The sequence below is a fragment of the Panthera onca genome, chromosome C2 (genome assembly GCF_046562875.1).
Source record: "Panthera onca isolate mPanOnc1 chromosome C2, mPanOnc1 haplotype 2, whole genome shotgun sequence".
Lineage (NCBI taxonomy): Eukaryota > Metazoa > Chordata > Mammalia > Carnivora > Felidae > Panthera > Panthera onca.
Genome location: NC_138347.1, coordinates 72,220,674 through 72,247,114, shown reverse-complemented (window position 1 = coordinate 72,247,114; position 26,441 = coordinate 72,220,674). Strand labels below are relative to the sequence as shown.

The following is a 26,441-nucleotide window of genomic DNA, read 5'->3' as shown; positions in this document are numbered from 1 at the left end:
TCATATGTGAGAAAAAGACTGATAGTTATCATGTAACAAAACAACAACAACAACAATAAAAACACCAAAAAATAACAGCTGTCTGGATTATGTGTGCTGCTAGTAAAATCTCTATCAGGTGACATAAAAATATGGAAGTAAAAATGTTCAGTTTTTCCTTTAAGAAGTTAATGTTCTTGGAGGAAAACAATTTTGAAAATCATTTGTTTCAGGCTTTCACACTCTTATCATAATACCCTAATTCTCAAAATCATCCATGCCTCTCAAAACTTCTAAGTCACTGCAGCCCATGACTTAATCAGTTATTATCCCTAAATGCGCTCTCAGCCCCTCCCAGTCTAATCTTCACACTGCAGGGAGCAACCCTGAAGTACATTAAATTTTGTCACTTCAGTGTCCTATTTAAAGCCTTCAAGTGGGATACTGAAGATAAAGCCCAACAATACATGCATGATAAGGTCCCTAACTTTCCAGACTCATTTCTTTGTAGTCTTTCCCTCTATGGGCTTTAAGTTTTATCCATTCTTCCAGTTTTTCTAACGGCCATCTCAGGCCTTCACACATGACCTTCCAGGAAGATTTTTTTGTTCACTGAACGGTCATCCTAATTTCCCTGGGACTAGGGAGCTTTCCTGGGACATGGGACTTTCAATACTAAACCCAAGAAAGCCTGTGGCAAACTGCAACTGAGTTGGTCAGCCTATTTTCTGTCTACCACCTCTGCCTGTCGAGTATTGGCATACAGGTCACTTTCTCAGAAAACCTTCTCTAACATCTCTTCACTCCCATCCCATGTATCTTATTTTATCTCGTTTGTTAACATTCATCACACTGGATTTGCCTTTTTAATGTCTGTCTTCCCTTACTATGTTATAAACTCCACAAGCACGGATCCATTATTTTGTTGACCACCTCATCACCTAAAATCGTGTCCAGTTCATCTGTTTACATGAGTAATTGTTGAATAAATAAACCAATGAAAGTTTTATCTATGATGGCATCAGAGTCAAGTAAAGGTTTTTTCCTTTTTAGGCTAGAAGGGACCCAGCAAAATTTGAAGATACAGTCACTATTCTGTCTTCTTTCAGGTCACTATTCTAGAAAACTAAGACAATTAAACACTATTTATTCTGATCCTCACAATTGATAAAACTGATCTAGGAATCTCACCTTAACAACCATATATATTCAGGATAAGACCAGCAGGACATTAAACAGTCTAAATTCTCACAATTCAATCCCTATTACAAGAATTCCTCAATTTACAACAGATCATATTCCTACTCAGAAGGTAGGATTCCAGGCAAAAGGAACAAGTATGAACATGTAAGTATGATCTAATTTATGGGACAGCAAAGAGACAAGAGGACATATGGCAGCAAGTAGTGAAAGGTCAGACTGTTGAATGGGGCCAAAAAGTCACAGGTGCTGGGCAACTGGGAGCACCAGAAGTTTGAGAAATTTGGTTTTAAGTATTTTTTATTCTTGGGGTGCTTGGGTGGCTCAGGTGATTAAGCATCTAACTCTTGATTTCAGCTCAGGTCATGATCTCTTGAACAATGAGATGGATCCCCGCGTTGGGCACCATGTTGACAGTGCGAGCCTGATTGGGATTCTCTCTCTCCATTTCTCTCTGCCCCTCCCCTGCTCACACGTGCGTACTCTATCAAAATAAACTTTAAAAAAAAAAATGAGTTTAGGGGCACCTGGGTGGCTCAGTCAGTTAAGCATCCAACTTCGGCTCAGGTCATGATCTCTCAGTCTACGAATTTGAGCCCTGCTCGGGCTCTGTGCTGACAGCTCAGAGCCTGGAGTCTGCTTCAGATTCTGTGTCTCCCTCTCCCTCTGTCCCTCCCCTGCTCACACTCTCTCTCTCTCTCAAAAAAATAAACATTAAAAAAAATTTTAATAGGGGCGCCTGGGTGGCTCAGTCAGTTAAGCGTCTGACTTCAGCTCAGGTCATGATCTCGCGGTCTGTGAGTTCAAGCCCCGCATCAGGCTCTGTGCTAACAGCTCAGAGCCTGGATCCTGTTTCAGATTCTGTGTCTCCCTCTCTCTCTGATCCTCCCCCATTCATGCTCTGTCTCTCTCTGTCTCAAAAATAAATAAATGTTAAAAAAAAAATTAAAAAATTTTTTTAATAAAAAATGAGTTAAAAAAAAAAACAAGTATTTTTTTTTTCATCTCTTATTCTCAAAAGTAGTACATGATCATTACAAAAAAAACCCAGACCAGAATAAAATCTAAATTCCACTTCCCAGAAAGACCTGTTTTTTATATTTTCACACTAGAAGCAGGGAAATGACACAGTTAAAGGAAAAACACCCTCAGGCTCTCCTAAGTCATTCAAATATTTATTTTGTGCCTACACTGTGTCAGATGCTAGAGATCAAAGATAACTACCATTCAGTGTCCCCTCTGAGCTTGCTGTCAGTGGGAAAAGTAATAACAAGATGACTACTGTGAAGTAAGGTAAGAGCAATAGGGATGAGTGGAATGCAATGGAAAACAGGACCCACAGCTCCCATTCATATGAGTAATGAGGCCAAGAAATCAGACTTGTCTTTTGAAAGATGAGAAGAAATTTGCCAGGCAAGTAAAGAGAGGAAGGTCTCTATACACAGAGGAAGCAGGATGTAAAGAAATGTTGTAGTCTAAATGTGATCCTTTTTTTCTTCCCCCAGGCCTTCACCCAATCACCACACTAAAAAAGTGAAACAATGACCAAGCATGAAAGAAGGGTCAAGACTCAGAAAATGCTTCAAAAAGCCTGTAAGGTAGAGAATGGGGAAGTAAGGAACAACAAAGACTACTTTAAAAAGAAAAAAAGTTTTGGTCACAAACACCAAATAGCAAAAAAAAAAAAAAAAAAAAAAAAAAAAAAGAGCAGGGCAATAAATATATGAAAAGAGAGATGCAAACTGGAACAAGATACCATTTCCTACCATCAAAGTGATAATCTATCAATCTAAAATAAGACCTTTTACTGAAAAATGGTCAATAGCAGACCGATTTTACTCAATTCCTTGGGTGGTTATCTAAGTTAAACAAAAATTGGAGCCAGCTTATTCTCATAAAAAATGGTATCAAATCAGAAGCCACCCATGTAGTCTATCCCAAATTTCCATGAAAACAATTTATATCAGATCTCTGAAGGATTTCCACTAGCTATAAGGTCAATCTTAACTGAGAAAAGATTCATGACCCAGCCATGCTCTGCTTCATATAAGAAAGTTCAACCATCTGCCTAAGAGAAAATATGAAGATATCTTGTCCTCTCTGTAAGCCACCTTTTATTTAGAGACCCAAAGTCGCCCTCAAAGAAACAAACTAATCAGCCAGTCTAGTTAAGCTGTTTCTTGCTATGCAGAGGTGGGTTTTGTGGCAGCCAGCATTCATTTTCCTGTCTGATCTTTCTACATGCATTTAGGAAACTACCAAGCAAGTTCGAGAAAACAAGCAAGAAGTGTCTATGTGCCTGTGTGTATGCATGTAAGGTTCAGGTGGAGCTGTGTAAGTACAGAGAAACATGGATTGGCGCATGGCTTCCTGGGAGGTATAGTCCTATATAAGCAAAGTGTTGTGTTGTGGGTAGAATGCTAGAATCACAAAAAGCCCTAACAGTGCATATTAGAAACCAGGGTAGGGTAAGATCCCACCAGAACTATCATATTAGATGAGTATCTACTAATCACTGGAACTCAGACTAGGAGCTGTGTTATCTTTCAGCAATACACCTAAGAAGAGGTTTCAACCAGAATCCCAGTCAACTATAGCAAGGATAATTCACAAACATTTCTAACAAATGCATATCAGATACTATATAACTGTTATAATTCAAAGATGAAGAAGCAGAAAATATATTCAACAATTTTTGTTGGTTCCAACAAAAAATAATGTAGCACAAGAGATAATTACCCATCACATAGAAGCAGAGCCTAATTTAGATGGTAAATAACCTCAAGACGCAACTAACTTCCAGTTTGGCAAACTCTATGAAACAGGCATATATGGAGAGAAAAGACAATGATAAAACCAGAGTAAGAAGAAAAGGGAGTAGGGCAAATTTTTAAAGGATGTAAAGAAGCTAAAATTTCATTAGCAGAAATAAAGCCTACATCGGAAGAGATAAAGGAAAATACAATGAGTGATAAGGACAAACATTTTGAGAAGCTCATGGAAAAGACAGAAATGATAAGCCAGCCTAATTATTACAAGTATTTTCAAGAAAGAAAACAGAACTAGATCAAAATAACCAAAAACATATCTGGAAATGAAAAAAGAATGAAGTACAAAGATTATAAGGCACTAACGTATCAGGCAATATTAATGAACATTTATAAAAGATATAATCTGTCAAAACATTTCAGTAAAAAGAAAAATCTTTATCACCACCAGGCACAGGAAGCTCTGAAGCAAGATGATTAATGCAAGACAACACAGAACGACACCTACAGAACTTCTGAGGATGTTAGTGATCTAGTAATTATTAAATATGTCTTCTAGTTACTCTTACTAAAAATATTAGCTGAAAATTCTGGTTGACATACATGATCAATCAACTTAAATGTTAAGACAAAATTGGTTGGAGTGGCTGGCTGGCTCAGTCGGTTAAGTGTCCAACTCTTGATTTCGGCTCAGGTCATGATCTCACAGTTCGTGAGTCTGAGCCCCACATGGGACTCTGTGCTGACAGCACAGAGCCCACTTGGCATTCTCTCTCTCCTCTCTCTCTCAAAAGTAAACATTAAAAAAAAAAAAAAATACAGAAAATTGGCAATGAGCACCAACTCCATTTAAATAAAACTTAAAGAATTTGTGTTAACATTCAATGTAATTACCAAGAGAAAAGTCTTGAAAGATAAGTTAAAAACATGAAATGGGTAAAAAATATACCAACTATATGAAGTTCCAAGCTCACCATAGAGTGAAAACACAGATAAAGTGAAAGTGGGTTAAGAGTTGAGAAGCTAGTCTTCTAATATAGAAGGAGTCAAAGTATAATTTTCTTTTTCAGACTGAAAAAGCAGATAGGTTTATTTTTTTAACCTAGATTTACACTTGAATTCATATAAACTATAAAATAGTGGACTTAAAAACAGGATGTATAAATTCCAAATATCTGAGATAAAAGCAACCCAAATATAATTTACAATGCAAAAGACAGAAAATATCAACAGACAACTGGATAAACAAAATATGGTATACAGCTGGCCCTTGAACAACACAGGTTTGAACTGTGCACTATATGCCAGTTTTTTGATACAGTACAGTACAATAGATATGTTTTCCTTATGATTTCCTTTGTAACATTTTCTTTTATCTTCCTTTATAAGAATGTAATCTATAATACATTTAATGTGTAAATTATGTGTTAATCACTGTTTATGTTATTTGTAAGGCTTCCAGTTAACACTAGGGTATTATTAGTGGTTAAGGCTTCTGGTCAACAGTAGGGCATTAGTGGTTAAATTTTGGGAGAGTCAAAAGTGAGATGCAAACTGTGTATGGGGGGTTGACACCTCTAATCCCCGTATTGTTCGAGGGTCAAGTATATATATACAATGGAGTATTAGCCTTAAAACAGAATGAAGTACCAATCCATGCTATACATGGCATGTGAAATAAGCCAGACACAAAAGGACAAATATTGTATGATTCCACTTATATGAATCATCTAGAATAGGCAAAATCATAAGAGACATAAAGTAGATCACAGATAGGTTACTAAGGATTGCGGGTAGGGAGGAATGGGGAGTTAGTGTTTAATGAGTATAAGAGATTCAGTTGGGGAAGATGAGATGAATGGTGATGATGGGTGTACAAAATGTACATGTACTTAATGTCAAAGATTTATATAAAGTGGTCAAGATGGTAATTTTACCTTATGTGTATTTTACAACAATTAAAGCAGCAATTAATCATTAAAAACAAAAGCATTAAAAATAAAATAATAGAAACACACCCAACATAATTCATTATGACAATAAACTAACTTTAAGCATTTACCTTGAATTAAAACAAAAACAAACCACATGTAATTTAAAAGAGACACAGCTGGGGTGCCTGGTTGGCTCAGTTGGTGAAGCATCCAACTTTTGATCTCAGGGTCATTGAGTTCGAGCCTACTTTAAAGGAAAAAAGAAAAAGAAAAAAGAAGGAGACACAACTAAAACAAAATGGCATGGAATGAGAAAGCTGGGTAATTTATTGAACAAAGAAATTTAGGACAGACAGCAATTTAAGTAAAATACAAGACTCAGAAAGCAGGGTGATTATTTTTGATTAAGTGTAATCTATAATGAAGATCTTTAGCAGTAGAGAACTTACACATGCATCAAATAATACTGCATCAAAATACATGATAAAAATGATTAGAGTTGAGACAATGAGAAGCCAAGCCACAGACTGGAGAAAAATACCTGCAAAAGAAACATCTGATATATAAAGGACAGTTAATGAATATATACAAAGAACTCTTAAAACTCAACAATATGAAAATTAACAATCCAATTTAAAATGGGCCTAAGATCTGAAGAGGTACTTTACCAAAAATGATACAGAGATGGAAAAGCAGCATGTAAAAAGATGCTCAGGGCACCTGGATGGCTCAGTTGGTTAAGCATCTGACTTTTTTTTTTGTGGGAGAGAGAGAAAATGCAAGTAGGGGAGGGGTGGAAGTGGGCCCACACTAACAACAGAGAACCCAATGTAGGGCTTGAACTCACAAACCATGAGATCATGACCTGGGCCGAAGTCGGATGCTCAACTGACTGAACCACCCAGGTGCCCCAAAGCATCCAACTCTTGATTTTGGCTCAGGTCATGACCTCACCGTTTCATGAGTTTGAGGCCCAGGTCAGACTCTGCTCTGACAGCTTGAAGCCTGCTTAGGAGTCTCCCTTTTTCCCTCTCTCTCTGCCCCTCTCCCAACTCACGTTCTGTCTCTCAAAATAAATAAACTTAAAAAAAAAAACAAAAACAGATGCTCAACATCAATCATTAGAGTACTGCAAATCAAAACAATGAGATACCACTACATACACCTATTAAAATAGCTAAAGTCTAAAACACTAACAACATCAAATGCTCATGAGGATGTTGGGCAACAGGAACTCTCACCTACTGTTGGTTGAAAAGCAACATGGTATAGACACTTTGAAAAACAATTTAAAGGCTCCTTACAAAAATAAATATACTCTTACCATACAATCCAGCAATTGTGCTCCCTGGTATTTACTCAAATCAGCTGAAAACTTCTATCCATACAAAAACCAAACACAGGAGCACCTGGATGGCTCAGTTGGTTCAGCGACCAACTCTTGGTTTCAACTCACAGTTTGGGGTCAAGCTCAGTGCCAAGTTCTGCGTTGACAGCACAGAGCCTGCTTGGGATTCTTCCTCTCTCCTGTCCCTCCCCTGCTTATGCTCTGTCTCTCTCAAAATAAGTAAATAAATACACACAGATGTTTATAGCAACTCTATAAATGACAAATGTGAAAGCGACTGAGATATCCTTCAGCAGGTAAATGAATAAACAAACTGTAGTACATCCAATGGAATAATATTCAGTGCTATAAATGAATGAGCTATTAAGCCATGAAAAGATATGAAGGAAACTTAAATGCATATTCCAAGTTGAAAAGGTTACGTACTATATGATTCCAATTATAGGATATTCTGGAAAAGGCAACATTATGGAGACTGTAGAAGCACCAGTGGTTGCCAGGAATTAGGGAGAAGGGAGGGATAAATAGGTGGAACACAGGCGATTTTTAGGGTTGGGAAACTGTTCTGTTTTTCTGATGGATACATATCATTATCCACCATTTGTCCACACCCATTGAATGTACAATATCAAGAGTGAACTCTGATGTAAACTATGGACTTTGTTTGATGTGTCCATGTTGGTTCATTAATTATAGCAAATATACCACACATGGCAAGATGTTGACTGTCGGGGAAGGAGTGCTGGCAGTACAGGGAAGCTTAGGGTATATGGCAACTCTGTATTCTTTACTCAATTTTGCCACGAACCTAAAATTGATATATAAAGTCTATTAACTTAAATATTAAAAATCATTAGAAATGAAAGAAACCGACAACCAACCAACATGTACTTATTGCAAACTCATGTGTTCTAAGTAGAATAGCAAAGTAACAGAGAAACAAGAAAAAGAAAGAAACCAAATAACTTCAGATGAAAGTGCTATAAAGAAAGACAAAAAGGGATGCCTGGCTGGCTCAGTCGGTAGAGTATGTGAATCTTAATCTCGGGGTCCTGAGCTCAAGCCCCACATTGGGCATGGAGCCTACTGTTAAAAACAAAACAAAACAAAACAAAACAAAACAAGACACAGAAGGGCAAGAAGACAGATACCAAGTGGGCTAGGTGGGGACTATTCTAGTAGACTGATCAGGTAAGGCCCCTTCAAAACAGTAATGTATGAAGGGAAGATTCAGGCAGAAGAAACAAAAATGTAAAAGTCCCAACGTGAAAATAAGGCTCTTAAAAACAATGCTACCCTGTCAGTCTTTGACATATTAAGATTTAAAAATTAATGAAGACTAAATTTTATAATTAATAAGAACTATTAAAAAGGAATAATAAAACAAATAAGAGAATTTGAATAAAGTTTTACATATATACTCTGAAAACAGAAAGTGGTTTTTTTTGTTAAAGCTTATTTACTTTGAAAGAGAGAGAGTGCCAGGGAGCAGGGGAGGGGCAGAGCGAGGGAGAGAGAATCCCAAGCAGGCTCCACACTGTCAGTGCAGAGCCTGATATGGGCTCAAACTCACAAACTGTGAGACCAACTGAGTCACTTAGGTACCCCAAACAGAAAATGTTTTTAAGTTTCACAGAACATTCACCAAATTGGATTATCCTTTAAATCATACACACATGCACAAAACTCTCAGTAAATCAAAAAAAAAAATTTTTTTTTATTTTAAAGGAGGCCTCACATCCAGCAGAGAGTCCAACATGGGGCTTGAACTCATGACCCTGAGATCAAGACCTGAGCTAAGATCAAGAGTTAGACACTTAACCGACTGAGCCACCCAGGTGCCCCAGTAAATCTTAAAAAATAATTTAAAAGACTATAAAAACAGAGTGAATAGAACTGTCCTAAATATCACTTGAGTCAAAGAGGAAATCAAACTAGAGCTACTATTTGGAAAGTAATGAATATAAGAACATGATTTGTGTAAATTTTAGAGTGCAGCCAAAGCAGTCCTCAAAAGCAAATTAAGAGCATCAATGCTTTCATTATTTAAAAAAAAAAAAAAGAGGAACTAAGAACTTGAGTAGAAAAAGCTCAAAAAAAAAAAAAAAAAAAAAGAAGAAGAAAATCAAAATAAGGAGAAAGGTAGAAATCAGGAAATCAGAAAACCAAAAGAATTCACCTCAAAGTTGGTTATTAAAAACAACTAAGTAGACAAACATTTGGCAAATCAAATCAAGAAAAATAACAAAATCACTAATAAAAAGGTAGAAATACCAGATTTTAATTATAACATATTACATACATCCATATAATAACAAATTTGAAAATCTTAAAAATATAAAATGGGAAAATACAAATTATCAAAACTGACTCATGAAAAAGAAAGGATTCCTCAAGATTCTACAGAAGTAACTATGTAAGTTACCATTTGGCCTGTATACTATTAAACTAAATTTCTGAGATTCTTTTCTACTCTTTCAATAAATTCTGCACATTTGACTAATATGAGTGGGGTTTTGGTTCCTCATAACATGTCCCTTTGGATACCTTTGGCTATTAGCAAATTTATGATATGTACACTTATTTGTAGTTAAAAGAAGGAAAACCTTATCAACACCTAAAAAGTGTCATAAAAACATCTGCTAAAATTCAGAAGCCATTCCTATTGTTTTAAGGTAGGAACAGAATAAAATAACACTATCTCTCTAAAACCAACAGTTGCCATCATCCTTAATTGTAAAAATACCAGAGACATTCTAAGAATGACAATTATTACCTCTCTTCTTTAAAAAATTTTTTAAACATTTTTTTAAGTTTATTTATTTTGAGAGAGAGAGAGGGAGAGAGCACCAACAATGGAGGGGCAGAAAGAGAAAGAGGAAATAAGTTACACATTCAGCAATAGGAAAAGAACAAATACAGCACAGCTGTGCAATGGAATGTTTAGGCAAACATTAAAAAACGATCTTTTTTTTTTTTTTTTTTTAATGTTTATTCATCTTTGAGAGACAGAGCATGAGTGGGGAAGGGGCAGAGAGGGAGACACAGAATCCGAAGGAGGCTCCAGGCTCCGAGCTGTCAGCACAGAGCCCGACGCCAGGCTCCAACTCACCAACTGCGAAATCATGACCTGAGCTGAAGTCGGACGCTCAACCGACTGAGACACCCAGGCGCCCCACATTAAAAAATGATCTTAAGAACAAAGGGAAATGTTCAAGATTTAGCAAGATAACAAATAATAAAAACCAGGATTCCAATTTTATAAAAGTAACTGTTCTCACACACATATATACGTACGTGTATACATGTGTGTGTATACATACATATATATATATATATATATATATATAACTGTTCTCACACATATATAGGTACGTGTATACATGTGTATATATATATGTGTGTGTATATGCGTGTATATATATTTGTGTGTGTATGTATACATATATATATAGTGGCAGGAAGTATAACAAAATATCAACAGTATTTTGATATCCATACATAATGGAATAAGGGGTTAAAAAAAAGCAACTTTATTCTTTTCAAGTATTTAATCAGGAAGGTGAAAAAAGTTCAGTAAGAATTTACAATTTACAATAGAGATACTTTATCAAACATTTAGTTCTATTTCCACTATTATATGTGCCAATGTAACTTTTCCTTCTTTAATAATTTACTCTTTAGAGCACCTGAAATTTTCTTTAAATGCTTTACCCACCTTTTGCTGCTCATATTTTTATTATATAATAATTTTGTTTTGTTCACAAGCCTATAAATTAAGAACAGAAATTAAAAATTTCAAAGCTGAGAATACACCTTAAAATCACCTTGTCCTAATGAAATAAAAGGCCAAAATGAAACCTTCTAGCTTTCCAGAACCTATTAAACATTCACATGAAAAAACTTTACCAATAGCTTGATCAGAAAGATGTGAGGAAGAACTCAGTAGTGCAAGCTAAAAGTGCTCTGCATGCATATGTACATGTAGCACTTAAAAAAATTTTTTTGGGGGGCGCCTGGGTGGCTCAGTCAGTTAGGCGTCCAACTTCGGCTCAGGTCATGATCTCACGGCTCATGAGTTCAAGGCCCGCCTCGGGCTCTGTGCTGACAGCTCGGAGCCTGGAGCCTGGAGCCTGCTTTGGATTCTGTGTCTCCCTCTCTCTCTGCCCCTCCCCCTCTTGTGCTCTGTCTCTCTCTGTCTCTCAAAGATGAATAAATGTAAAAAAAAAAAAAAAAAAAAAAAAAAAAAGAATTTTTAAGTTTATTTATTTTTGAGAGAGAGTGTGCGCACAAGCAGGGGAGGGGCAAAGAGAAGAAGAGACAGAATCCCATGAGGATGGGGGGCGTGAACTCATGAACTGTGAAATCATGACCTGAACTGAGATCAGGAGTCAGATGCTTAACTGACTGCGCCACCCAGGGGCTCCAGTACATGTATTACTTTTAACCAACACTAGTGAGTTCTTCCTTACACCTCCCTCTTTGATTAGCTTCAACTGGCAAAAATTGAGAAATAACTCTCATTTCTAGAAGAATAACTCAGGCTTTCCCCACACTGCAAATAAAGATTATGGATTAACATGTTAAGAAAATATTTAAGAACAATAAGAATACCTAAACCAGAGTGGAGCTCAAGAAAAACCGCCAAAGAGAGCTACACACACAGGTGGAAATTTGAAGGATGAGGATGAAATCAGTAGAGGACAAAAGATGGGGATAAAAGGGCTTTTTGGTTGTTTGTTTGCTTTTCAGATGTGATGCTTACAATAAAACCATTACAATATTACACCCTGAATCTCTATAATCCATTTTCACAGCAACCTAAAACTCCTAAAATTTTTTCTATGCCCATATTTCACTTCAGTAGCCAAGCTATTTTACATTGTTAAAACTCTTCCTTACCCCTATTGTGCACAGACACTAATTCCAGAAGGATAGTACAATTATTATTTTTTTTTTAAGTTTTATATATTTAAGTAAACTCTACACGTAACATGGGCTCAAACTCATGACCCCAAGATCAAGCGTTGCATGCTCCTCCAACTGAGGCAGCCAGGCACCCCAATACAACAATTATTAAGAAGAATGTTTTTGATAAACATGCAATGGGAAAGTGCTTAAACAGAAAGTAAAAGATTATTATCTATTATGTATGAAAAGCTTCGACAATTCAATTAAGAAGTATAGATTGATATAGCCTTTTAGGATGGCAATTTGGCATCAATCGAAACTTAAAATGCACACTTAAAAATCTTATTTAAGGAAATATCTGTGTATACACACATGTGCACAAAGATACAGTAAGTTCACTAAGGCTCCAGTTTTACTTGCTCAAAATTGAGAATACAGACTGTCCCTGACTTCTCATGGTTCAACTTACAGTTTTTTGACTTTACGATGGTATGAAAGTGAAGTTTCTACATTCAGCAGGAACCATATTTTGAATTTTGCTCTTTTCCTGGGCTGGCAATATGCAGTACCACACTGTCTTATGACACTGGGCAGTAGCTGCAAGCAGCAGCTCCCAGTCAGCCATGTGATCAAGAGGATAAACAACTGAAACACTTAAAACCATTCTATTTTTCACTTTCAGTATACTATTCAATAAAGTGCATAAGATATTCAACACCTTAGTATAAAACAGGCATTGTGTTAGAGGGGTCTGCCCAACTGTAGGCTAACCTAAGTGTTCTGAGCTCATTTAAGGTAGGCTAGACTGAGCTATAATGCTTTGGCATACAATGTTTTCAACTTTCAGTGGGTTTATTGAGACAAAACCCCATTGTAAGTTGATGAAGATCTGCACAGCAGTCTTCTCTTACCCACGGTTTCTCTTTCCACAGTTTCAGTTGCCAGCAGTCTAACCGCAGTCCTGGATCCTACTACCGAGGTTTGGTCAGAAGGTCAGTAATAGCCTATCACTACATCACAGTGTCTACCTACACCATTCACCTCACTTCATCTCATCATATAGGCATTTTATCATCACATCATCACAAGAAATGTTAGTAGAGTCCAATGAGATATTTTGAGATACACCACATTCACATAACTTTTATTATAGCATACTGTAATAACTGTTCTACTGTATTATCAGTTATTGTTGTTAATCTCTTACTGTGCCTAAATGATAAACTAAACTTTACCACAGATATGTATACATGGGAAAAAACATAGTATATATAAGGTTCAGCCTATCCCTGGTTTCGGGAATCCACTGGAGGTCTTGGTATGTATCCTCCATGGATAAGGGGGGACCACTATAACATAAATTACCATGAATAAAGTGCAACCATACAATAGACTACACCATGACTGTTAAAAAGATGAAGTACAGCTATGTGTATTGGGATGGAAAAGATAATATAATGACCAGATCTTTTATTTTAAAAAAATTGGTTAAACCCACAAACATAATGCTTATTCCTAACTTCATAAAGAAAACAAAATTGTTAGCAGGGGTACCTGTAGGGAATGGGACTAGAAAGTGAGGAAAGAGTAATGTTCATTTTTTTTTTATTGTAAATAATTGAGTTGTTTTTGAGAGAGAGAAAGAGAGAGAGAAGGAGAGAGGGAGGGAGGGTGGGAATGCGAGCGGGGGAGGGGCAGAGAGGGAGACACTGAATCTGAAGCAGGCTCTAGGCACTGCTCAAACTCATGGTCCGAGAGATCATGACCTGAGCCTGAGCCGAAGTCAGACGCTCAACCAACTGAGCCACCCAGGCGCCCAGAGTTGCTGGAACCTTTTATAAAAAGCAAAAACCGCTTCTGGAATTTAAAAATAAGGGAAAAAGCACTAGTCTGTTATGATGGTTATCTGAGGCTAAAGTGATTTTTGTCCTGTTTCTTAACAATCTTCACTACTCTCCAAATTTTCTATGAGAAATATGCATACTTTTTAAAATCTGAAAAACATGTACTTAGAAAACCTATATTTTATATCTGTGGCAAAACTTTTCCCAAAAAATAATTTTAACAGTTATGGTTTCAGAAACTTGGTCCTGGGATTCCAACCTCTTCCAGAAAGCATTCTTAAACTTAAGTTTGGGAGCTTGTTACAGAAGAAATTAAATGTAAAGCCTATTTTACAATGGAATATTAACTAACCTCTATAAAGAACTACTACATTCACAAAGTACTTTACCTGCATTATCTCATTTACTTTAAATAGTCCCATGAAATTTGTATTATATGATTATTACTATCAATCCCCATGTTATAGATGAAGAAAACCAAATCTTGAAAAGAGAACATGTGTTACCCAGAGTCAACTAGAAGAGCCAAGATTCAAACCCAGGTCTCCAGCATCTAATCGTCTGAGATACATGAAATGGTAAGTGCTAATGTACCTCAGAGATAATAATAGGCTAGTACTCTGAAATCCTGCAGGAATGTTCGGAATGACTATTCTTAAATAGGTTAGTGATCCTAAAATGAAGAAGCAGTGAAAATTCTGATCACAGAAGAAAACAATCAGTACTTCTTCAAAGCCAAGGGGGCTATTTTTCCTTCTTTCAGTTTCTACCAAGGTACCAGAAGGATACAAGGGACAACCGAGGTTTGTCAGCAACTTAACCAGCCCTCTGACTAGCCTCGAATTAGCTCTCTAACTGGGAGGGCTTTTGAAAACAAACATCAGAATCCCAAAGGCTTAAAGCCTTCAACAAGGTCCAGTTTCAAGTTTTAATCAAAAGAAACATACTTGAATATTAGAATTATCAATATTGACAGAACAAACATAAGAATTTAAAAGTACCTACTTATTTTATTTTTGTCTATATGAACAAGTTCTCTTTAAAAAAAAAAAAATAACTGAAAGTTTATCCTTAGTTACCTGAACAAGTTCTAAGTTTTTTCTTTAAAAAAGTATAATAAAAAAGAAATATACACCACTGTTAATCACGTCTACTTGGAAACCTGCCTATCATAAAGATCAGAGAACCATAGGAACCCCAATTCATTTGTTTAGTAGATACACCTCAAGTACAAACTTACCATTACTTTACAATTTTAGGTTTGCAAGGTTAGTAATGAACATCACAAAGTCGAGAAGAGTAACTCTCCTTTTGAATAATGGTAAACCAGGAATCAAGGCCCTAAGGGAAGAGGAATAAGGAACTCTTCCTTGGTAAAAATTATCTGCTTATAGGGGCACCTGGATGGTTCAATCAGTTGAGCGTTGGACTTTGGCTCAGGTCACGATCTCACAGATCTCACAGTTCGTGAGTTTGAGCCCCATAGCAGGCTCTGTGCTGACAGCTCAAAACCTGGAGCTTGCTTCTGATTCTGTGTCTCCCTCTCTCTCTGCCCACCCCCCGCTCAAAATAAATATTAAAAAAAAAAAACCAACTATCTGCTTATAGAAACTGGCAGAAAAGCTGGCATTATACACCAAATTATATACTCTATCATTTTTATACCTGCAACAAGACCTCTCAATTAAGTTAAGGACAACTGACATCAAATGATGACAGTATTAAGGCTCAGTACTAACACTTAGGTAAAAATGGAGTATTTAATGAAAACAAAATTCACTGAATTTACATCAACCACTTTCAACAAAACCTGGAAGTAGGCTTAATACCTACATATATTACAGTTCAAAAACATTTTAAGGTTCATTTTCCCTAATGTACATCAGTGTTCTTGTATAATTAATAGCTAGAAAGATTTAAAAGCCAAGGGCGAAAGAATTGCCTCAAATCAATACCCTTAATAGCTTAATAGGAGAACATGAACAAAGCTTTCCACTTGTAAGTGTGTATATAATATGTGTATGCGTGTGTATATACATATACACACATAAAAAACATTTAGAAGTTAGTATAAGTGTGTTTTACAAATGCCACAGAGTTTCTGGCAGAGTTGACAAGTTGTAACCTGCTTTAAAAATTACTGTTCACTGCCTTCAACCCAATCTAATTTTATTTAATGTTATTTTTTTGGATAACTCTACAAAACTAAACCCCCCCCCAAGCAAATTCTTGTACATTTCAATATCCTGCCTACTAATAAGAGCGGAAGAGTCTAACAGAGCAGGGGAAAAAACGTGACGTGCACAACCTTGATCCAAAACACAGTTCGTCGGAGTCTAATTTTAGGCCTAACCATTTTGATTGTCTTTTACAGAGGTTAAAAAGAAAAAAACAACTATAGATCACTTTTAAAGGAGAAATGAAATAACTATCAATGGAAGTTGTACATGATTTATCAAAGAGGAAACAAATCACGCTCACAACTGCCTAGAGTATTCCAATTAAAATGAAGATACAAGGAGGATACAGCCCCACACCAACCGACAACAGAAATTACTTTTCATACTTTAATTCTGGGATGACTTTAAAGAAATACTCAAAAGGCTGAGTCCACCGAGGATGTTGCAGCAATGTCGTATGTGTCTTGATTTAAAGAAAGCCAAACATGGTGAAAAGCCAACCTTCACCTAAATTACCTAAAGAAGCAAATATTCACCTCCTGGCTGAAGATCAAACAAGAATCACGAGAAGACCCAAAAGTTCGGTTGTTAGGTGAGGCCCTCAAACTCTCGGAAAACTATGTTTCTACCAATAGAAATATGGAAGAGATTTCACATTGTAGTTTAGAAAAGAGTAAAGGGACTAGAGACCATATATGCCTAAGCAATGAAACTATGATGACCAGAGAGGTAGCAAGGAGGAGCTGGGACTCAGGAAAAATCATCGAGGACTAAAACCTGAGTCGTTAGGTCGAACACTAAAGTAAACTGAGAACAGGAGGAAGCTGAAAGGCTAGGGAAGGGAGACCGAGAGTGGGCAGAGCCTGTGGCGCGACACGGCCCTGGGCAGGGTTGGGTCCAGGAAGAGTCAGACTTCGCCAGCCCAGCAAGCTTCTCATTTCGGGCTGAAGCCGAAGAAAACAGCCCTAGGGAGCAGACAATGAGCCACCGCCCCGGGAGCCACGGCTCCAGGCACGCAGGTGGCGGCTGCCCCGGCGCTGCTCCGAGCAGGTAGGCTGCCGCGGGCCGCTGGCGCCGGCCAGGCCGCGGAGAAAGAAGGAGGAAGAGAGCGACGGCCCGCGTCCCGGCCCGCCTGCACACTTACCCCAGGCGAGGGAAGGTCCCCGCCCCAGCGAGGCGCCTCGGTCCGAGCTCCCGGCGGGCTCTGGAACCGCCCCGGGCAAGCGCAAGGCGCAGGGCAGGCGGGGAGGGAGGGGGAAGCGGGGCGGGAAGACGAGCCGCGCTGGAGCGCAGCCGCTGCTACCGCAAGGCCGAGCGGCAGCCGAGCCCCGCGGGCGCCGGGAGGGGAGGGCAGGGAGCCTTCGGCAATGGCGACGGCCCGGGCCAGAGGGGAAGCGGAACAACCGCCGCCGCTGCGCGTGGCCACAACCCTGGGGGAGGGCGACGGCGGGGAGCGGGTAGGGGCGGGGCCAGAACTCCGCCCCCTCGCCGGCCCAAGCACCGAGCTCCACGGGGTGGAGACCGGCACCACCTCCCGCTGGGCGGGCTCGCCCGGGGCTGCTGGGACTCGTAGTTTGGAGACGTGCAGTCTGCTTTTCTCGCCTTTTCTCTTTCTTTTTTTGGGGACGGGGTTTAGGGAATAGTCTTTAAACTGAGAAGGAGAGCCAGTTCCTCGTTTAACTTAGCATGGTCTCCAGTCAGGTCTGTGCCAACCAAAGATGCTGACTGACACTGCTGTTACATAAACCTGCTCCAGAACATTTGTTTCTGGGAACTCATCCATTACCCATTTGCATTTTACTTACAAACTCTTACTATGTCTTGCTGCTAAAATAAGTCCCATCTCCTTGAAATCAAGGCCTTCATGTTTTATCCACAGTGGAGCTCATCATTGTATTCAGTAACTCTACAAACATTTGAGCATCTAAAATGTATCAGGGATACAAGGGTGAACATGAGTCACTTTGCCTTTGTGCAGCTTACAAATATGCAAGCACAATTATTAAACTAGTGATATCTGGTATGAGGAGACAACTGGGGAGATTACTTTGGATCTGGTGGCCAGAGAAAGCATCTTTAAGGAGGGGGCATTTAAGCTGAGAACAGGAGAGAGCTATGAAAAGCCCCTAGGAGAAAGCATTATAGGCAGGAGGGAGAAAAGGACTTGCTATGGTCAGTTATGAAGACCTGTGTAGCTTGAGCTTAGAGCAAGAAGAGTAATGTACTGTGATAAAACAGTAGAGTAGACAAGATTCAGGTCAAGAAGAATCTTGAATGCCATGCTAAAGAATTTGGATTTATTCCAAGAAGCTACTAAAGAGTTTTAAGCAGGGAAGTGATTTTATCTGGCTTACATTTTCAGATCACTAGATTGCTATGCGGCGAATAGAGTATATAGATGCAAGAATAGAAGGAAATAAACTAGAAAGGCTGTAATCATGACTGATACTAAGAAAGCAGAACTGGAAAAAGGTAGCTAGACTGTGTTTATCTATACATGTAGAATACAAACTGATATAGAGAGAAAGGAATCAAAGACCAATATGGCACACTATTATTAGATAACCTGAAAAACAGCCCCATTATTAAACACACCGAAATGCTGGATAAAATAGAACATCCTTTCGAAGGCATAACTAAGCTTTCAAGAAAGGAGGAGGAATACCTCTGACAGTCTTCCAAACCCCACACTCAACCCAAAGAGACAGCAAAAAACCTGAGTCGTAAGCAGGACAGTGAAGCTATGGTTGTGTTGAGGGTATATACTTATCTCAGAAAATGGTTTTTTGTTTGTTTGTTTGTTTCTGGGTTGTTTTTGTTTTTTGTTTGTTTGTTTTGGTTTTTTTACTGGCTGGACAGAAGAGCAAAGACAAGGCCTTGGGCTGTACAAAGAGCTGGGACATTGATCCTGTATAGGACTGGGAAACTCAAAGGGCTATGCCCTCCAAGAATAGACTGAGGATAAAAAATATCCCCTGCACCAGCCCTGGGAGACAAGCAGACATTAGTATGTTTGTCTGGACTTGGTATGGAGGGGGAAACAATGTCTCTTTAGAATTCAAAACCAGAAACTTTCCCTCACATGTGTTTGAAAGTTCAAACTGACATTACCTATACTGTCCAGGAAACCTCAGGACAAGAAAGTGGTCCCAGGCTGGTAGTGCTTGGAGGCCTGGAAGAAACAAATACAAATCCTCACCACACAGGTTCACTCTTAACCCAGGACTCAAAGGATTCCCAAAGATAAACAGGATTTCAAAAGCTAAATATGAGCACCCAAAATATAACTACAATATACCTCAGAAAATAAGGCACCATAAGTGAATCAGCAGAAACTGTGAACAAAATAATGAAGTCTGAACTTTAGAGAGTCGAATTATTGGTTACAGAATAGACAATGAGTTTATTAAACTGATTAAACAAAATAATACAGGAGCAAGAAACAAGATACTATTTATTTAATGTTTATTTTTCAGAGAGAGCATGCAAGATGGGGAGGGGAACAGAGGATTCAATGTGGGCTCTACGCTGACAGCAGCAAGCCTGATGCTGAGCTTGAACTCACGGACCATGAGATCATGATCTGAGCTGAAGTCAGACACTCAAATGACTGAGCTACTCAGGTGCCCCGAAACAAGATAGTATTTTTTTAGAAGTGACCAGGCAATTTTGAGAAGTAACCAAGTAGAACTTCTAAAAATAAAGAATTTAATAATTGAAATCAAAGCCAATGTTTCGGTTAAATAGCAGATTATATATTGAAGAGAGAATTACTAAACTGGACCATAGATCTAAAGAAATTATGGAGAATAGCCCAGAGACAAGGGAAATATGAAAGAAAGATCAAGAGACATGGGGATGGATTGTGAAGGTCTATCATATGCTTAGCAAGAACTCTGAGAGAAGACAAAAGAGGCAATATATAATGAGATAATGGCCAAGAATTTTCCTGAACTGAATAAAAACAAGATCCTTTAGATTCAGGAAGCAAAGTGAAGCCCAACCAGGGTAAAGAAAAGACATCTTTTCAAACATGTCAATATGAAACTGGAGAATACCAAAAATAAAGCAACTAGAAAGAAAAGACCTACCCTACAAAGAAATAACTATTGAACTTCTGAAGATTTCTCAACTGCAACAATGCGTACCAGTTGACAATGGAAAAATATTTACCAAGATGACCAAAATATTACACCAAGATAAAATAACCAACCTTAGAAGTGTATGTGTAGCAAAATTATTGGTCATATGAGGGTAAAATACAGATATCATCAAACAAAAATGTTGCTGGTATTGTAATAGCATTGTATTGTGACAATGGTACCTATACTTGTGAGCATAGCATAAAATATAGACTTGTGGAATAGCTGTGTTGTATACCTGAAACTAACTGTAACATTGTGTGTGAACTATACTTAAACTAAAAAAAAAAAAAAAAAAAAAAAAAAAGATGTTGTCAACAACAGGGACCTACTAAAGGAACTCATTAAAAAGATACACTTCAGGAGGAAACGGATTCTAGAAGTAAGGTCTAAGATGCAAATCAGATAGATAGCTAAACCTACTCATCCTATCACTGGTTAGGATGATCCTGAAGAACATACTTAATCCACATTATTTCATTCTCTCAACTCTACATTCAACAACCTGCCAAACAAATATTTTGTAAGTTTGGAGGATAATGCAGATAGGTGTTGGTCACCTCTAATTTATCTCATCTTACCAATAAGCACTAATTATGAAAATATAGGTGAGTAGCTTGAAATAGAATATCTTACTAGAATAGTCCTTAAACTCATTATATTCTGAAATCATTAAGAGCTGCCATAGATCTTTCCAGTTCCCAAGTCATATATTATACCATCTTCCCTGAGATCTAGTTAAATAATGTAAATTCTTGGTAGAGTGGCTTAGATACACACACACACACACACACACACACACACACACACACACTCAAATAATCTCTGCCCCATCACCACCCTTAGTTGAGGTAACCCACGTCTCTGTTACGTTCATCCAAAAGAACATATTACTTTAAGAAAACTAAACCATAAAAGTGGAGCAGATACTGGAACAGAATGACCAATAGGACAGTACCTATTTTCTTAGCTTTAAACAAAAAAGACCATACACTGAATTACAAAACTGATTACAAAAGTAAAGTGCTTAGGGGCTCCTGGGTGGCTCTGATGGTTAAGCTTCTGACTCTTGATTTCAGCTCAGGTTATGATCTTGCAGGTCGTGAGATTGAGCCCCCTGTTGGACTCTGCACTGACAGCACACAGCCTGCTTGCAATTCTCTCTCTCCCTCTCTCTGCTCCTCTTATACTCTCACTCACTCTCTCAAAAATAAAAACAAACAAACAAACAAATAAATAAAATAAAGTGCTTAGGGGTACCTAGCTGGCTCAGTAGACAGAGCATGTGACTCTCAACCTCAGTTCAAGCCCCACCTTGGGAACAGAGCTTAATTTAAAAAAAATTTTTTAATTACAAAAAATAAAGTGCTTACTCATTTTTTAAGCATCCAAAGAAGATAATATAAAGAGTTCAAAACCAGAAATGTTCCACTGTATCAAAAGTAATGTCATTAGCAACCACTTATTAGGCAAGAAGAGTCATATGAAAGTACTCTTCACTTCCTTTCACATTTTTATTACACTTCTGAATACCTGTATAAATACGTAAGTGGCTGAAACATGTTCCAAACCACCATCTCAAATATTAACTTGAAAACTTGTTTAAATACTGATGAAACTTGGTGCTAATATGCAAAAGAAAATAAAGATATATGTACACTCTGCCCTCTACTCCACATATACTCTTAAGAGGTACCATGTTCCCCTCTCCATATTTCAAAATGTTGTCTGTTGATGTTACTGAATTTTGACTGACATATAATTTTACTTCAATGCCACTATATAAATCCCAGTATGAAAGAAATGCTTGTAAAAAGCATGGAGTTCTTTCTTATAAGAAAACATTAAACAAGTATAAAATTAGACCGGGTTGAAATTTTATCGATCTCTAATATTTCTGTTTTATGGCACTTGGTTGCTTTTTTCAATATTTAAGTTCTTAAACACACCTTTAAAAAGAACTATTTTGACTGGTCAAGTCATACATGTCAAAATACAAACGATTTATTCCTATAAAAACACCAGAATGTTTTAGGAAATTAAGCAGTGATATATATAAATGTTTATCATTCCATTACTCTATATAAAACAAACATTGCCAACATACCCTGGTTTATTGGCTTCTGTTTCGGAATATGCTTGTCCTAAATGCACTGCCCTAAATAAACAGAAGAACATGCTTGCCTTTTTATTTTTTAACTAGCTTATGGCACTTACTTTATTTTCTACTTTTTTTCCCAAGCAAAACAGTACATCAAGAGCTTTTGTTTAAAAAAAATCACTGAAGATGCAAAAAAGATTTTTTGTACAGGTACAACTTAATAAAATATACTCTTTAAAATGACAATCTGAATTGTCTTCTTGACAAATTCAGTACTAAATCAAAACTAGATCTTAGTACGTAGTTTCATTAAGCCCTTTGTAAATTCATATACTCAGAAGAGTATAATAAAATATAAAAGAAGTGTGGAATTGCTTTAAGGAATAATCAATTTTGATATTAATAATTTCTTAGCTCTCCTACTTTATTTTCTTTAAACTCTGGATAAGTAACTTTAATATTCTCATAAAATTTACGTTTAAATAAACTGATTCATCCAAAATATTTTATTCTTATTTATAATGATTTTCTCAATTTTTAGCTGAAATTTAAATGTTTCTATTCACAATGAGAATTTGTCTCTAATACATAAAGTACCCATTTTTGTAAAAGAAATGAAGATAAAATCACTTCTCACAAAATAAATATTAATTTAACGAAACTAAGTTTCCTCTATTGGCACTAGCTTGAAGATTACCAAAGGTCTATACAACAGAGCACTAAATTTTGGAATTAGTTGAAAATGATCCAAAATTTCCTCTAGTAGACATAATTTTAGTCATAAATGAAGACAAAAATAGTGACATAATTCTAGAAGAACACTTCTAGTCACAAGTAAATAGGTCTTATTTAGGTTTATGGAAAGCACTTAACTCGGTAAAACTTATAGGGAGAAATGGCCATATTTGAAAACAGCCACAAGGATCAAAGTAGAACACAGGATGGTAATGAGCAGAGTGACAGAACATACTAAAGAGGTATGTATAGTCAGTCCCACTGGAACCTGTAGAGTCACATTCTTATATACCTATAGAGAAAGAGAGAGAGAGAGAGAAAGAAAGAGAGAGAAGTTAGAGATATTTAAAATGCACACCTTAAGGTGAAACCACAATTTCTTTAATTTTTTAATTTAATTTGTTTCTTTTAAATATCTTCCAGCCAGTGCTACACTACATGTAACATTACTATTTGAGTGATTCTTTTGTATTCAACATTTTATTTAATATAACAGAATCAGACTCAATCCCCACAATAATCCTTAAATTCTCCTTAGTTTTGACTTTTTCTGCTTTCTGCAGATGCTATCTCCCATCATCACCTCTGTAATCAATATAAACATTTACTTCCTCTTACTCTGTTTCCTATTAGAATACAGAATTCTCTCACAGTTAAAGCCCTAAAGAAAAAACATTAAAACAATAAAGCTAAGTATGCATTTACTCCTGTTTTTTTATTTCTTCCACCAAAATAGCTTTTAAAAGTCTGTTATTCACAAATTACACAATTGAATGGGTCTTTTATTGGTACAACATCAAATCTGTTGTCCTACTAACCTGTAATACAAAAGTTCTATGTTCAACTTAGTTTCTATTTTCTATTTGGTTTTGAAGATAAAGAGGTTCAATTAGAAACTCTAGTAAATTTTATAGGTTAAAATAGTTTTTAAAAATATTAAAATTTAGGTACCTTGGGAATACTTTTGTTTTTGGTTTCTTTTTATAAATATCTGGATTATAACTTCACATTAAAAAAAAGTTACCAACATAATCTGTAACAAAGCCACCCTACCAAAAAAATGGTGTCTTAAACCAACAAGCCTTAGTGTATAGATCACCACTGTAGTAATGGTCACCTATTTTTCTGGTATATATAAACAAGCAATACTAACACACACACATGCACACACACAAACACACACACACACACACACATTCAAAGGGCTTAATTATGACCTCTTATTTCAAGTTACATGGTCTAAAAGAACTGAATTCAAAATGTTTTAATAAGGTAATTACTTATTTTGTAGCAATGCACACTACCAATATTTTTTTTGAAGTTTGAACTGCATTTTATTTATTTTTTTAAATTTACATCCAAATTAGTTAGCATATAGTGCAACAATGATTTCAGGAGTAGATTCCTTAATGCCCCTTACCCATTTAACCCTTCCCCCCTCCCACAACCCCTCCAGTAACCCTCTGTTTGTTCTCCATATTTATGAGTCTCTTATGTTTTGTCCCCCTCCCTGTTTTTATATTATTTTTGTTACCCTTGCCTTATGTTCATCTGTTTTGTCTCTTAAAGTCTTCATATGAGTGAAGTCATAGGATTTTTGTCTTTCTCTGACTAATTTCACTTAGCATAATACCCTCCAGTTCCATCCACGTAGTTGTAAATGGCAAGATTTCATTCTTTTTGATTGCCAAGTATATATATACCTCCAATGTGTGTGTGTATATATATATATATATATATATATATATATATATATACCACATCTTCTTTATCCATCCATCCATCAATGGACATTTGGGCTCTTTCCATACTTTGGCTATTGTTGATAGTGCTGCTATAAATTATTGGGGTGCATGTGTCCCTTCGAAACAGCACACCTGAATCCCTTGGATAAATGCCTAGTAGTGCAATTGCTGGGTCGTAGGGTAGTTCTGTTTTTAGTTTTTTGAGGAACCTCCATACTGTTTTCCAGAGTGGCTGCACCAGCTTGCATTCCCAACACACTACCAATATTTTAATTTTTTTAATGTTTATTTTATTTTTGAGAGAGAGAAAGGCAGAGCATGAGCAAGGGAGGGGCAGAGAGGGAGGGAGACAGAGGATCCAAAGCAAGCTACAGACTCTGAGCTGTCAACACAGAGCCCGATGCGGACTCGAACTTATGAACTGTGAGATTATGACCTGAGCTGAAGCCGGCGCTCAACTGACTGAGCCACCCAGGCGCCCCTTAAATTAATAAATCATAAATAAACACTGATTATACTCTTAATTCACATTTAAAAAATCAAATGTAATGCTCCAGATATATTTTAGAGTTTGAAAAAAAATTTGGGTTCCATATGGTAATGGAAATCTACTCAAAAGCAACTCTACATTGCAAAAGATATTGGCACAGTCATGCATCTCACCAACTGTCAGTTCTAAGAGAGTTCTCCACAACAAAATAGCAGTGCTTTGCAGTAAGCCTGCACTCTAAGTAGTTATTTTCTCAGCTAGCTGGTAGACAGACTTCAAAGCACAACTCCAAGGAAAATACTTCGAATTTAAATATCCACAATTGAACATATGAACAAATCTGCTTTATGTTTATCTGACTCACAGGCTACCTAATATTTTAAATTTACTTTACTTCGGTTGCAAATCCATTTGACTCCTTGTAAAAGTAAATTGTGAAAACGATGGCACAGATTGTGCTACTCAACCAAAGCAAGCAGGCCTTAAAGAGAATTAGAGACAAAGAGAAACACAGTTATTACAACCATCAGTTAAAATGCAGCCCATAAAAGAGGAAGGAAAGGACAGGAAAAAAAAAAAAAAAAAAGAGAAAGAAAAGAGATGGATTATATAAAACTACTCACTCCGAAGAGAGGAAAGAAGTAGACCATGTTAACTAAAGGTAAATAGAAAACTGTACACTCCTTAGACAAAGCCAAAGTTAATGAAGTATGAATACTTAACCTAATTTATTAGCTGAAAACAAGTTGGGAGGTCAAAACTATAAAAATGGCCAGCAACGACCTAGATTTAGATATACAAATTGCAATACAATGATCTAAAACTTTATCACAGTTGAAATACTACTTTGAGTCTTATTTTCCTTTTTTCACTTGTTCTGTGCAATATAGTGAAATTAACTCATTTTGTTGTTTAAAAATTAATAAATCTTATAACTTTGGGTCTCTCTCCGTCTCTTTCAAAATAAACATTAAAAAAGGGGGGGCAACTGGGTGGCTCAGTCAGTTAAGCATCCAACTCCTGATTTGGCTCAGGTCATGACCTCACGGTTCGTGAGTTCGAGC

General features: G+C 36.9%; 2 protein-coding genes across 2 annotated transcripts in view; both read right to left on the bottom strand.

Annotated features, from left to right (window-relative positions):
* Positions 1–17,620, bottom strand: part of PAK2 (p21 (RAC1) activated kinase 2) — a 91,141-nt gene extending 73,521 nt beyond the window's left edge. The window contains exon 1 of the mRNA XM_060639621.3: positions 17,309–17,620. The gene's annotated coding sequence lies outside the window, so the exon portion shown is untranslated. The remainder of the gene's footprint in view (positions 1–17,308) is intronic.
* Positions 17,621–22,030: 4,410 nt separating this feature from the next.
* Positions 22,031–26,441, bottom strand: part of PIGX (phosphatidylinositol glycan anchor biosynthesis class X) — a 34,802-nt gene continuing 30,391 nt past the window's right edge. Inside the window, exon 8 of the mRNA XM_078432569.1 lies at positions 22,031–23,434. Within this exon, the coding sequence (XP_078288695.1) occupies positions 23,291–23,434 (144 nt within the window). The 3' untranslated portion in view covers positions 22,031–23,290. The remainder of the gene's footprint in view (positions 23,435–26,441) is intronic.